Source organism: Neoarius graeffei, chromosome 5 (genome assembly GCF_027579695.1).
Source record: "Neoarius graeffei isolate fNeoGra1 chromosome 5, fNeoGra1.pri, whole genome shotgun sequence".
Classification (NCBI taxonomy): Eukaryota; Metazoa; Chordata; class Actinopteri; order Siluriformes; family Ariidae; genus Neoarius; species Neoarius graeffei.
Genome location: NC_083573.1, coordinates 66,003,248 through 66,018,796, shown reverse-complemented (window position 1 = coordinate 66,018,796; position 15,549 = coordinate 66,003,248). Strand labels below are relative to the sequence as shown.

General features: G+C 39.4%; 1 protein-coding gene across 1 annotated transcript; it reads left to right on the top strand.

The window, feature by feature from the left end:
• The first annotated feature begins 616 nt into the window (after positions 1 to 616).
• Positions 617 to 13,860, top strand: LOC132886981 (uncharacterized). The gene is made up of 2 exons (XM_060922257.1): positions 617 to 728; positions 12,052 to 13,860. The coding sequence occupies exons 1-2, from the start codon at positions 710 to 712 to the stop codon at positions 13,539 to 13,541; spliced, it is 1,509 nt and encodes a 502-aa protein (XP_060778240.1). The 5' UTR covers positions 617 to 709; the 3' UTR covers positions 13,542 to 13,860.
• The last annotated feature ends 1,689 nt before the right edge of the window (positions 13,861 to 15,549 follow it).

The following is a 15,549-nucleotide window of genomic DNA, read 5'->3' as shown; positions in this document are numbered from 1 at the left end:
TGTGAAAAACACACACAAAACAACAACAACAACAACAACAAAAACCATTGAGTGAGCAACAGTTCTGTGGGAGGAAACGTCTTGTTGATAAGAGAGGTCAGAGGAAAATGGCCAGATTGGTTTGAACTGCCAGGAAGGATATAATAATTCATATAATCACTCTTTACAACCATGGTGAGCAGAAAAGCATCTCAGCATGCAACAGCAGAAGACCACACTGGGTTCCACTCCTGCAGCCAAGAACAGGAGTCTTAGAATCAAGAACAAGTTCCTATTAAAGTGGCCTGTGAGTGAATATTTGTATGTACAGCTCCCTTGGTGGTGGTGGTGGATGTGTCTCTTCCTCAAGCTTGGGTCCTCTACACACACACACACACACACACACAGAGGTGTGCATGTGTATTCACATTCAGTGTTAATAATAAATAAATGTAAAGCACTTATTCCACTAAGCTACTAATGAACATTCTATAGTTATATTGAATGACCATGACAGGGTACACTGAGTTCCTAGTAATGTGTAAAATGGAAACACTAGGGTAGAAAAACAGGTTAAGTGAGTGTAGACTATCTCATATGAAGGAGCACACCGTCACTCATGCGTCAAAAAGAAGGCTGCTGCCTCAGCTCGAGTTGTGCTCTACGGGGGAGTGAGTCTTCACAGTTCGTTGGAATCGTTGGAACATACAGTGTGATTTCCTGAACCACTATGGCACCATGTTGGAAAAGTAAGCTAAAGAAGCTGTTTTTTTTTTCTTTTATTATAACAACAGAAAAGAGTATATCAGAGTTAAAAATCAGTGATTATTTTAACCAGTAACCTCAGATATGTGTCAAACTGTGTGTGGGTTTCCATTTTTGAATACATCAGTGAATACCAATTACTGTGGACTGTTGTACCTTTTATTACATGTTTCACCCTTCAGTATTTAATATTTAATTCTTTCTTATTCTTAATTGAAAATGTCCTAGGTCTGCACAAGCTGTGAAAGCAATCAAAAGGTCCCTTTATCCCTTTGAAGTTTGCTATTCACTGCAAAAAATGATATATTGTTAAGAGAAAATATCTTTACTGTAGGTGAATTTATCCAATATTTCTGATTAGAAGATTATTAGAACGCAAATACAAGTTTATTTAGCTTACTTTTAGATGCTTTTTGCTCATTTCAAGCTTTAAATTGTCTTATTCTATTGGCAAATAATTTTGCTTCTTTCTAGAATTAAACACTTAAAATTAGCAAAATTATCTGCCAATAGAATAAGAAAATTTCAACCTGGAAATGAAGAAAAGCCTCTAAAAGTAAGCTACATAATCTTATATTTGAGTCCAAACAATCTTCTAATAAGAAATGTTAGATAAATTCACTCATTTTAAAGATATTTTCTCTTAACAATATATCATTTTTTGCAGTGTTCTTAAACAGTGCAAACATGGATTGAATGCTGTTGCTCTGCCTTTTGACGCTCATGTTGTGTTGGAAGCTTACTTCCTGCTTTGTTGTGATGTGGCTTTGAATCCTGGCCTGTCTAAACAGTCTCTGGAAAAGCAATCTTAACTTGCAGGAACCTGTAATAGGCAAAATTTAAAATGCGTCTTAGTAAATGCTTGAAGTCGTAAAAGCATTCATAAGTCTCTGAACGCTGATGGTAATTGTTATGACAGAACTTGCCAACTCATACCGTAGCTTTTCAAAAGCTTGTTTACGGGGGAGATTTTGATCTCGTAGCTGTAACAGAGACCTGGCTAAATGAGCTATTAAGGATAATCCAAAACACTTTTGGTCGTTTTTTCGTAGCAAAACAAAGACTGACTCTATTCCAACAAGAGTCTTTTATAATAACAGTTCCTTCATATCTGACAAGGCTGAGGCGTTCAACAAGTTCTTCTTCTCAACATTTATCAAAGATGACGAGGAGGTACAGTCATCATTAACAAACCAAGAGAATTCTTTCCTGTTGACCAGCATCATCCTCACAGAAACTGAGACATCAAAGGTGCTTAAACAGGTGAATCCTTATAAGGCTCCTGGACCAGACAAGTTACCATCGTTTGTTCTCAAGGAATGTTCAGAAGAACTAACACCATCATTATGTATGCTGTTCAACCTGTCTCTTTCTCTTGGTGCTGTACCTAAAGAGCGGAAAATGTCCCTTGTTGTTCCAGTGCATAAGAAAGGAAACAAGGAAGATGTACTAAATTATAGCCCGATTTCATTGCTCTGTTTGATGTCTAAAGTTACGGAACATTGTATATTTAACCGTGTAATGGATTATCTTTCTCGATCATTTAACGACTGTCAACATGGATTTTTAAAGGGTTGTTTTACTATCACGCAGCTGCTCTCTTTCTACCATAATGTTGGTCAAAGCTTGGATAAAGGTATGCAGACAGACATTATCTATTTAGACCTGGCCAAAGCTTTTGATAGTGTATCCTACAAGAGACTGATTTTCAAACTGTCTCATTATGGCATCTCTGATTCAGTGCTGCGATGGTTTGAAAGCTACTTGAAAGACTGTAGTCAACGGTGTATTGTTCAAGGAGTTACATCAAATAGTCTTCCAGTGCTTTCTGGTGTACCTCAGGGCAGCATTTTAGGCCCTCTCTTGTTTCTTCTTAATGTAAATGACCTACCTTCATTTGTCGATAACACCATAGTTCTTTTTGCTGATGATACTAAGTGCTCTAAAGCAATAATCAATACTGACGACTGCTCCTCCTTGCAAGAAGACTTGGATAACTTGAAAAGCTGGAGCCAAGACTGGAAGCTGAGATACAATAGATCAAAATATGAAGTATTATCTGTAACCAGGAAAAAGAACCCTATTGAACATGTGTATAAAATTGGAACTGACTCTTTAGCTCGTGTATCTTCGCAGAAGGATTTGGGTGTTATAATTTCTTGTGATTTAAAATGGGACTCACATGTTAATTATGTTATTTCTAAATGTTATCGCATGCTGGGTTTTCTACGTAGGCATAGCCCTTGTAGTTTCAATTTATCCACTAGAAGATTGTTATATCTAGCTTATGTAAGATCAAATATAGATTATGCTAGTGAAATATGGGCACCCCATTCTATAGGTAATGTCTCTAAACTCGAAAGTATACAGAGGAAGGCAACAAAGTTTATTTTAAATTTAAAATGGAGAGATACTATTAGTTATAAAGCCCAATTAGTTAAATTGAATTTACTGCCAATATCTTATCGTCATGAAATCAGTGATTTGCTGTTCTACTTTAAGTGTTGTTTAGGACTCTTAGACTTTCTGATTCATGAATTTATTAAACCTAGGGTGCCATTTTGTACTACTCGTAACAGTTCTGCTTTTGATTTGATAATTCCAAAGTGCTGAACTAAACTTTTTCAGACTAGGTATTTTAATAGATTTGCCTAAGCTTTGGAACACCATGCCTGTTTCTTTACATTCTTGTAGATCTGTTAAGGAATTTAAATCTTGGTTAACTACTTACTATAGTTAAACACTATAGTACTTACTACAATGCTTTTGGCATTAATGCTTTTAATACTTGGAAATCCATTTGCCTTAAGTGCTGCTCTTCCTGAAATATTTTAACAACTAATGCTTGTTATTGAGTAGATTTAGAGATTTTCAGTCAGCTTTTAAGTATAAATAATATTATAAACAATATTAGGCCATTGGGCGGCACGGTGATGTAGTGGTTAGCGCTGTCGCCTCACAGCAAGAAGGTCCGGGTTCGAGCCCCGTGGCCGGCGAGGGCCTTTCTGTGCAGAGTTTGCATGTTGTCCGCGTGGGTTTCCTCCGGGTGCTCCGGTTTCCCCCACAGTTCAAAGACATGCAGGTTAGGTTAACTGGTGACTCTAAATTGACCGTAGGTGTGAGTGTGAATGGTTGTCTGTGTCTATGTGTCAGCCCTGTGAGGACCTGGCGACTTGTCCAGGGTGTACCCCGCCTTTCACCCGTAGTCAGTTGGGATAGGCTCCAGCTTGCCTGCGACCCTGTAGAACAGGATAAAGCGGCTAGAGATAATGAGATGAGAATATTAGGCCATAGTAATTGGATTATAATTGTAAATGTTATATTCTTTTGTTATGAGATTTTTAGAATATATTCTAATTTGTGGTATCCACAAGCATGTTTCTGTGAGGCAAATATTTTTTAGGCTTCTGCTAAATGGGCTTTTGAATATCAATTAAGTAAAGATTACTATTTTTTAGTTTTATTTATGTTTTTTTGTGATGTGATGTATTTATATTTATTATTTAGTTTTATTTATATGTATATGCATCCCCCCCCCTTTTATTATTATAGGGCACACTGTTATTGGAGCCTAGCTCTGTTGTGTGACCCCCACCAGATTTATTTATTATTATTATTATTAATAATAATAATAATAATAATAATAATAGGGCAGCACGGTGGTGTAGTGGTTAGCGCTGTCGCCTCACAGCAAGAAGGTCTGGGTTCGAGCCCCGTGGCCGCCGAGGGCCTTTCTGTGTGGAGTTTGCATGTTCTCCCCGTGTCCGTGTGGGTTTCCTCCGGGTGCTCCGGTTTCCCCCACAGTCCAAAGACATGCAGGTTAGGTTAACTGGTGACTCTAAATTGACCGTAGGTGTGAATGTGAGTGTGAATGGTTGTCTGTGTCTATGTGTCAGCCCTGTGATGACCTGGCGACTTGTCCAGGGTGTACCCCGCCTTTCGCTCGTAGTCAGCTGGGATAGGCTCCAGCTTGCCTGCGACCCTGTAGAACAGGATAAAGTGGCTAGAGATAATGAGATGAATAATAATAATAATAATAATTTATTGTGTGTTTATTTATTGTGTCTGAGGTGGAAGCTTAATAAAATTAAAAATAAATAAATAAATAAATAGTCAGTGAGGTCACTTTTTCCCCCACTACCTTTAATAGACCTTGCCTCAGTGTACTAGCTATGGGTGGAAATCTTTGAATCTATTAATTGATGATTAAGGGCAGCACGGTGGTGTAGCGGTTAGCACGGTTGCCTCACATCAAGAAGGTTCCGGGTTCAAACCAGCGGCCAGCGAGGGCCTTTCTGTGTGGAGTTTGCATGTTCTCCCCGTGTCTGCGCGGGTTTCCTCACTGCAAAAAAATGATATCTTAGCAAGTGAAAATAGTTGAAACAATCTAGCGTTTCCTATTAGAAGAATACAAGACACTAATTCTGAGATTATTAAACGTAGTTCTAGATTGCAACCAACTTATTCTAAGATGTCTTGTCAAGTAAAAATATCTGTCCATGCAGCAAGATAATTTCACTAGTATTAAGTAAATTTCTCCTCAAATTCAGTTTTCAATTTTTTTGCAGTGCTCCAGGTGCTCCGGTTTCCCCCACAATCCAAAGACATGCAGTTAAGTTGACGTGGGGTGGCCTTGGGCTGAGGTGCCCTTGAGCGAGGTACCTGACCCTTGACTGCTACCCGGGCGCTTTGGTGTGGCTGCCAACTGCTCTGAGTGTGTGTGTGTGTGTGTGTTCACTGCTTCAGATGGGTTAAATGCAGAGGATGAATTTCACTGTGCTTGAAATGTGCATGTGACGAATAAAGGTTTCTTCTTCTTAAGGTCCTCTCATGGACATTTACAATTAACACTGCTCAACAGTGTTAATCCTGAAGGAGTAAGAAGCACTTTTTTGAGGTGTTTTTCTTCATAGACATTTAGTCTGCTTTAATTCACATCCTGCACAAGTTAAATAACGGCAACCTTACACCAGTTTCCGATTTCACAGTCAATATATAACTACCGTGTGGCCTGCATGGGTGTGAACAAATACACCATCAGGTCCCTGATGACAGGTTGAACAGGATGGTCACGATTCTTTGAAATCATTTACCTCAGGCGGGTATGTTTATATTCGAAACTGAAAACTAGCAAGTGACAATTTCTTTGTACAGAGACAAGCTTAAATAAAGTACTTTTCCCAGAAAGTGTGAGTGACTTGTTTTATGTGTGAGTGACTTGTTAAATATATGAAACTCTTTAAGTGGGTATTCTGGAAGGCAAAGATAAAATATTAATTCCTATTATAAACAAACAAATAAACAAATTCTGACCAGGTTTCAAGTTGGTCCAGTGTGGTTTAGTTGGTCAGTCAGTGTTGTGGAGGTGAACTGGTAAAACCTTCCTGGTAAAGCTAGTATTGCAAGTGGCAACAAGGTGATTTCAGAGAAAGTATGGGGCATTTTTGACAATCTTTTAATTAATTGAATGATTTAATTAATTAATTAATTAATTAATTAATTAATTAATTAATTAATTAATTAATTAATTAATTAATTAATTAATTAATTAATTTTACTATTAGTTCCTCAGAGGTTTTAATACATCACTATAAAGCAGTCAAAGTTGCTCCTACAAGATAAAAGACATTAATGTGGTTGTACTCGTAATATTTTCATTATGTAGTATGACTTATTCTATCTACATTCACTGGATATGAGCAATTGGGCTCTCTGATTGGCTACTCTACTACTAGCCTATCAGCTCCAGTGATGGGAATAACGGCGTTAGAAATAACGGCGTTACTAACGGCGTTACTTTTTTTAGTAACGAGTAATCTAACTAATTACTTTTTACATCGTTATAACGCCGTTCCCGTTACTTACAATAAAATACTATGCGTTACTTTATTAAAGCTGTTCTCATCTGGCACGCTGCTCGCTCAGCCTTTCTTTACTCTGCTTTAGTGTGGGGCGGGGAGACGCGAGACAACGGCACAGTAAGCCAATCAGAGTAGATTTGGACAACATATGTAGGTAGGCCACGCCTACTGCACTACTGCGCACGCTTTCAATCGGAAGACCCAGCGATGGCGAGCGGTCAGCCCAGCACTGCGCTTTCACACTGGAAATACAGCCATTACTTTTCATTACTTGAAATAAAAGGCAAGAGTGTTTACGTGCAATGCACATTATGTCGAGGAACAAAGCGTTTGTCCTCGTCAGTGGCCAGTAATTAGTAACATAATTTTAATAACTGCAAAAATATATTACATTTGATAGATGTCTTATCTCACATTGTCCCACAAAAATATTAATATAGTGTAGATAATGTTACTAACTGGTTCTGTTAAGTGTCCATTTCAGTCATTAAACACATTTAACATTCACTTTTATTATGATTACACTAATTGAATTTGATTTTTTTTTTTTGGGGGGGGGAACAAAATGTAACGGAATAATTACTTTCTCTGGTAATTAGTTACTTTTATGACAAAGTAACTCCGTTACTAACTCAGTTACTTTTTGGGAAAAGTAACTAGTAACTATAACTAATTACTTTTTGAAAGTAACGTGCCCAACACTGATCAGCTCATATACCATGAGTAGAGAAAAACAAAATGACGGCGCGTGTTGCTGAACCAACCGCAGATGAAATAAAAGCTCTACTCAAAAACAAAACCCTGAAAAAATACAAAAAAAAGCAACAAAATATGGAATAAAAGTATTTGATGGTAAGAACGTATATTTTTTTCAAGAATTATTATTATAGCTTTTTTCACAAATTGCTACTGTCATTTCCCCGGTTTGTCTACATTCTAAGTGGAAATGATTTTGTTGGATGTTTTGTACAAAGTTTTTTCAGGAATTTGCAAAATATAAAAATAAAAATGCTCTGTTTCTCAAAATCCAGTGAATGTGGATAGAATAAAACAGTTATTCCACTCAGTCCCTTCGTACATGGCTTATAGCCAACTCAGTGCTATGCACCTCATCGGCTATCAGCTCATGTACGACTCGATTTCATGGAATAACTGAAATATGAAATATACTCTGATGTATATTTGAAATATACTCTCATGTCAAAATCAAAGTCCTTCCCACGCCATATGGCGGCACCGAGCTTTGTGGCCCTCGGCCTCTCGCCTATTACATAGCTACACTGCAAAAAATGGCCTTTCAAAAATAAGAAATAAAAGATTAAAACAAAACATATTTGCTTGAATCAGGTGAAAAAAATTTGCCAATGGAACTAGTAAAAGTTGACTTGGTAAGATTTCTTAAAGTAAGATGAAAAATCTAACCTGTTTTTAGATGAAATAATTCCAAAATAAGATTGGGGAACTTATTATGCGAGATCTGATTAACTCAAAATAATCAAAATAGTTCTTATAACAAGATCGTACTTTTTACATTTAGCCATTCAAGTCTTTTTTATTTATTTCATTTTAAGGGTATTTCACTTAAATTCATGACAAAGTCTTAGCAGTAAAAACTGAATTTAAGATAAATATACTAATATTAGGATTGTTAAATTCTACAACTAAGCATTGCTAGCTTAAAAGATTCTCCTTTTGTGACCTGTAATTAGTAAAATACTCTAGATATGAGACCAGAGACTATCTTGAATCAAGTTGACGACACGTGTAGCATTGCAACAAGTTTATTTTTTTTCCCATTTCAACATTCAAACATTAAAACATCTCTTAAGATTCCACTTCCCCAGAACCTCAGGCACCAAAAAATAAATAAATAAAAATAAAAATAAAAAAAGTCTACGCATTTTGACTTACAGTGCTTACACAACGCCAAAGCAACAGTGCATTTTGGGGGCACTGACTGTTCATGTGTACGAGGGGTTTACAATATCAGGCACAAAAAACCCCAAACAAACAAACAACAACAACAAAAAAACCACTGAACTTAACTCACAGCATTCCAAAAAGACCTCACTAAAACGCCCTCCACTTACTCATAGCCTTTTTGAAGGCACTTGTCTGGTCTAGAGTCTGTACAGCATCTAGAAGGAGCTCAATCTTGTCAGTGTTGTTCACATATGTTTTGAAATGTATGAATTGTAATGAAAGATTCAAAGATTTCAGTAAAGTTCATTTATTCCCAAAACAAGCATACTTTTTTTTTTTTTCTTGAAACAAGATGAACCGGGGCGGCACGGTGGTGTAGTGGTTAGCACTGTCGCCTCACAGCAAGAAGGTCCTGGGTTCGAGCCCCGGGGCCGGCGAGGGCCTTTCTGTGTGGAGTTTGCATGTTCTCCCCGTGTCCGCGTGGGTTTCCTCCGGGTGCTCCGGTTTCCCCCACAGTCCAAAGACATGCAGGTTAGGTTAACTGGTGACTCTAAATTGACCGTAGGTGTGAATGTAGGTGTGAATGTGAGTGTGAATGGTTGTCTGTGTCTATGTGTCAGCCCTGCGATGACCTGGCGATTTGTCCAGGGTGTACCCCGCCTTTCGCCCGTAGTCAGCTGGGATAGGCTCCAGCTTGCCTGCGACCCTGTAGAAGGATAAAGCGGCTAGAGATAATGAATGAATGAATGAAGATGAACCGCATTTGACAAATGTCCAAAATGTACTTACTTGTTTTAAAAAACTTGTTTTATTTTCAAAGGTGCTCCAAATAAGACTTTTTCAAGACATTTTGTCTATACAAGATTTTCAAGATGGACTGTCTAAAAACTAGCCTTTCTAGCTAAATGAGGTTTTGCTTGTTAGGCAATTATGTCTTATAATAAGGGTGGCTAGATGTTTTGACTTGAAAATAGACAAATAAACTTCCTAAGATTTTTATTTTTTGCAGTGCACTAGGCCAACTCGCAGTTATACTCTCATGTACAGTATTTAGGGCCTGAGCACCGAGGTGCGCGGGGCCGCATCGGCCTTGTGCACCGGTTGGTGCGAAGCCCTATTCTATTTGGAAGGATTATTATTAGTCCCTTTTTTCCTGCCTCGTTTGGACTTTTTTGAGCTGGTTCCCATGGTTCAAAACGAACAAAATTTGGTACACACATCAGTCATTGTAGCCGCTACTCAGCCACAGAGATTTGGCCCCGGGCATGGCTCAGGAACTCCATAGTGCCCCCTAATGTCATGGAGTCCCCTGATCGGCATATAGTTTCAGCTACACACACCAAATTCGGTATGTAGGGCTCCCCAAGGGGCGGCACGGTGGTGTAGTGGTTAGCACTGTCGCCTCACAGCAAGAAGGTCCTGGGTTCGAGCCCCATGGCCGGCGAGGGCCTTTCTGTGTGGAGGTTGCATGTTCTCCCCGTGTCCGCGTGGGTTTCCTCCGGGTGCTCCGGTTTCCCCCACAGTCCAAAGACATGCAGGTTAGGTTAACTGGTGACTCTAAATTGACCGTAGGTGTGAATGTGAGTGTGAATGGTTGTCTGTGTCTATGTGTCAGCCCTGTGATGACCTGGCGACTTGTCCAGGGTGTACCCTGCCTTTCGCCTGTAGTCAGCTGGGATAGGCTCCAGCTTGCCTGCGACCCTGTAGAACAGGATAAAGCAGCTAGAGATAATGAGATGAGATGAGGGCTCCTCAAGACGAACAACTTTCGTATATACGTTGCATTAGCCACGCCCAACAGGAAGTGAGGTAATTGGGCTTATATACATTTGGACACATCGTCAATTTTAATATACACCTCCTAGACGGTTCATCAGATTCATGTCACGTGGTATACACGATGCCAAGATGTTGCTGATGTTAAATTGCGAAGGGATTTTTGATATGTTATAATATGCTGAAATGGCAATATTATGAATTTTAATACCTTGCTACATAAATAGGAAATATGTCAAAAAGTCATAGTACAGTTAAGGATTTGTCTGAAACTTCTCAGGTTAGTAGATAACATGATTATGATAACATGTAGATGCCCAATATGCCTTTCTGGTATAGCGCCACCAACTGGCCAAGGAAAGAATAGCGTTTTGAATATGTGTGTTTTGACACATGATCAGTTTTAAGATACTCCTCCTAGACGGTTCATCAGATTCATGTGAAATTTGGCATACATGATGACGAGATGTTGCTGATGTTAAATTGCGAAGGGATTTTTGATATCTTGTAATATCTTGAAATGGCCTTATGATTTTAGTATCTTGCCACATATATAGGAAATGTGTCAGAAAGGCACAGTGCATTGAATGTATGGTCAGAAACGTCTTAGTTTAATAGATGTTGTGATTATGGTGATATATAGACACTCAATGGACCTGCCTGTTATAGCGCCACCACCTGGCCAAGCAGAAAATATTCCAGAAATTGGCATTGCCTTAACTGATTGATCAAAAACTTTACAAAATATTGTATGTCATGATTGTGATGATGTTCCCATGTGTAATCCACATGCCTAGGACAGCGTCACCATCTGGCCAAGTAGGAAATTGCAAAAAAATAATAATAATAATTGATGGATTTACAGTTGAAACCAGAACTTTACATACACATGCTAAAGTTGACTAAAATGAGGAATTAAAAGAATCATCTTTTGGGAATTGATCTTAATATAATGTCTTAATTGAAAAATGAGGAAAAATCCAACCTTTAAGGACACCAATTTTCTTTGTGAATGAATAATGTATTGTTATTTCTTCCATCATTGTGCATTTTGTTGCAGACATATGCAAACTCTGCATGTATATATATATATACACACACACACACACACACACACACACACACACACACACTAAGATTACAGCGTGAGATGGAGATAAGGTGGAGACACGTATAGTTTTGTACAAATTTACATTTTTACCCCCCCACACACACACACTGTCTTTGTCTGTCTATCTCTCATCCGTCAAGCAGTCATGGCATTTGCAACATGCACATCACCTTTGAACATTTGATGAATATATGACATGTGACTGTTTTGTTGGGTGGCGGAATGTCCTGGGTTGCGGAACTACATCCGTCAAGGCCGCTAGCGGCTTTAATTATAAGAGTAATTCATATATCCAGAGAACGCTGGGCATGAAGTGGGAATAAACACTGGATGGGATGCCAATAATCTGTAGGGAAATTACTAAAAATAATATTTGTATTTTGGCTTGCTAAAATTACATGACTTTCTAATTTGTTCAGTAATATCTTTATCACTTAATACTGACTTGCATAGTCTTCTTTTCTTGTACAACAATATTTGGGGAGTAAAAAAACCAGGACATGTTTATGTAAAAAAAAAAATTTTGCTTAGAGAAAATTTGCGTTGGAGTTGTAATACATATCATGCTTGTACTGAATCACAGTATATACACTGTATTAAATATAATTACTCTCCTATGGTCTCTTTTGTTATCAGATCACAAGAGTGCAGTAAAGGAAGGAGTTATTTGCTTTGTGCTGGGAGCAGTGGGAGGATGTGCATTAGGAGCCACAGTGACTCCAGTACACCAGGCCATGACTGAGATTATATCAGGGTCACTACTGAAACCAATCACTGACGGAGTGAGGACTGTGGGGCCACTGGGTTTGGGGACTTTACTGGGAGCGACTGCAATATCCACAACAATGGCTTCGGCTGCAGCAGGAGTGACTGTGGCTGCTTTAGTTACTTTACTGCTCATAACAAAACAGAAAAATGAGTCTACGAGTGGATTTGTGTGGATTGCAACTGGGGTAGCTGCATCCCTTGGCACAACATTCTGTGGAGCAGCACTTGGGTATATTATAGAGAAACACATCATGAGGTCTGGGATTGTGGCACTACTCTGGGCTCTAGGGATATTCACTGCACTGAAAGCGTTCATTCACATTGTTGTACAGCTGGCATTCAAGGATTGGAAGTTCTGTAGCATCATTGTCACTGAGGCCGAAGAGCAATGCTCTGAGAGACTGGACATTTTGGAGGCTGAGCAGAGAGAGAAAGTTGCTGTGGAGATTGAACAGATGATGATAGCTTATGAGACAGATAAAAGCTTTGATGGAAAGAGTGTGCAAGATTTCAGAGCTGCCCAGGAGGCCCAGCGACAGAACAGAGAGGAACTAGAGAAACAGCGAATGAAAGCAAGAGAGTTGACATTGGTGCAAAGGAGCATTAAGAAGCATCTGACCAACATCGTAGCCAAATATGTACAGCTTCTGACTTTCTCCAGCATTCCAATGACAGTGACTGCCACTGTAACAGCTGGGTTTGGAATCTTTGGATTCGGAGACTACAGATTTGTTTTCGTTGTCCTAATAGCCCTAGTCCTCTGCATGGCCTTCATGTTAATGAGGTTGATGCATTTGAACTTCTGGATGTTCACAGCCTGCATTGGAATGTTTGCCACATTTGTCATTGCTGTACTCACAGTGCATGCAGGACAAGAAGCACTGGAGATGTCTATAAGAATGCGAAAGGCTGGACAGGTGCTAAGTAAGGAGAACATTTCTGCCACGATGGACCACAAAGCTTCACTAGAAGCCATAGCATCAGGGTTTTTTGTATCTAAAATGTTCCAGATTGCTTTAGGTGCCACAGTTGGAGGTCCACTGGATCAGAAGGTGTTGGATAAAGTTATCGTGGGAGCATCTATTACAACTGTAGCTCTTCTTTCAGTTATTGAAGCCTCATTAGTAGCTCTCGGGATTGGTGGTATGGCAGGGGCATTGATGGGGGCACTAGGGGCAGCTGGGGTGTCTATGGGGGCAGCTGCAGCTGTAGCAGTTCAGTGTTCCTCATGGGCAGGGACCATCAGCACCACAGCTGGGATGCTGTTTGGAGCTTTAGCCATTGGAAGCTGGGACATCAATAACATTGCACTGCAGGTGCTTGTGGCCTACATGTTTGCTATGGTAAATCCTTACTGACTGATTTCTGGTGTAAGAACTGAGTACTTTATCTATAGCCCAGTGAATGGTACTTAAAGATTTACATCTTCAGCTGGAGCTCAGTATGGTGCTGCTCTAGTGCAATTCTGAATTTATATTAAACTTTTTTTTTTTTTTAATCCTGTAGGGCCATTTAAAAGTTCAACTACCAAAAGACCAGCTTTCAGTAATCTGTGTTCAAAGTTATACTCTTTACCACTGTACTGTATCACGTGTGCTAAAGAGAGACTGAATCACTTATTCAGTACATTTATAATCATTTTTAACTGTATGGAATAAATCTATTTTTTAAAGACCTTTTTGTGACTGTCTAAGAAGTGGTCATTTTCTATAACAAAAACACACAGGCCCTGTTCACACTTGTTTTTAAACTGCGTCTTGGGCAATTGAATCACAAGCGGACACTTGAGACACATCACCGCTTAATGTTTAATGTATAAGGTTTAATGTTTTTATCATAACTGTGCATGGGGCTCTTTGACCTTCTAGTGGACGTGATGTAGGCAGTAATGAAATCTGAACACAAGCGATCAGCTAGGCACCTTGAAGACACATGATAGACACAGGTGTAAACTGAGATGTGTCTCGGCAGTCCACTTGTGATCTGATAATCGAAGACGCACTTAAAACCCAAGTGTAAGCAAGGCCATTATGTGGCCTTAGTTGAACAGAGAAAGGGGCACAGCTCTAGACTCAAACACTGACAACACAACAATTTGTTGTTATTTTTCCTTTTTCCAGCTCTTAATTGTGGCGGCACGGTGGTGTAGTGGTTAGCGCTGTCGCCTCACAGCAAGAAGGTCCTGGGTTCGAGCCCCGGGGCTGGTGAGGGCCTTTCTGTGTGGAGTTTGCATGTTCTCCCCGTGTCCGCGTGGGTTTCCTCCGGGTGCTCCGGTTTCCCCCACAGTCCAAAGACATGCAGGTTAGGTTAACTGGGGACTCTAAATTGACCGTAGGTGTGAATGTGAGTGTGAATGGTTGTCTGTGTCTATATGTCAGCCCTGTGATGACCTGGCGACTTGTCCAGGGTGTACCCCGCCTTTCGCCCGTAGTCAGCTGGGATAGGCTCCAGCTTGCCTGCGACCCTGTAGAAGGATAAAGCGGCTAGAGATAATGAGATGAGATGAGATGAGATGAGCTCTTAATTGTAGCATGTTATCTTTGACACATTTATTTACAAATGTGTCCAACATTTTTATTGTGTTATCATTATCTTTTAACTGTATAGTTCAATTATTTTCAGATGTGTCCCAAACTTTTTTTTTTTTTGTGAGACACATCTGTAAATAAATAAAGTAAGACATTTTTGAACTTGGAACCCCAAATCAGAAAAAGTTGGGTTGGTATGGAAAATGCAAATAAAAAAGAAAATAGTGATTTCTAAATTTACTTTGACTTGCATTTCATTGCAGAGAGTGTGTAATCCCAAGATATTTCATGTTTTGTCTGGTCAACTGCATTTCACTTGTTAATATACATCTATTCCTACGTTTCAAGTCTGTAATACGTTCCAAAAAAAGTTGGGACGGGGCAATTTAGGGCTAGTAATGAGATAAAACAATGAAATTTCCATTTCCGGTTGATAGTACACTGTGTACATTTTGGTTGTTGCTTCTCACTGGAGCTTTTTTCTTTTCTTTTTCTTTCTGTGTTTGTATGTTTTGTTGTTTGTTCTCTGTTTTAATGTCTTGCTAATTTTGTCTCTTTGTCTGGTTGTGGTGTAGCTCCAGACACAGTCTTGAGCGTTGGTATCTCCAGGCCTTGGTCCACCATGAGTAATGCATGTTCTGCTTGCTATGGATTGTGGTGTTGTTTGTTGCTCTCGTTAACATCGGGGTTGCTCAGCACTCTGTGCAGCGATGTTTCTGTGCTCGCTTTATGGATCCATGGCACGGTGTTCTGAGCGCTGTTGCCTAGTGGCATTGCAACACTTTGCAGGCAGTGTGGGACATACACTAGCGTTCAAAAGTTTGGGGTCACTTTGAAA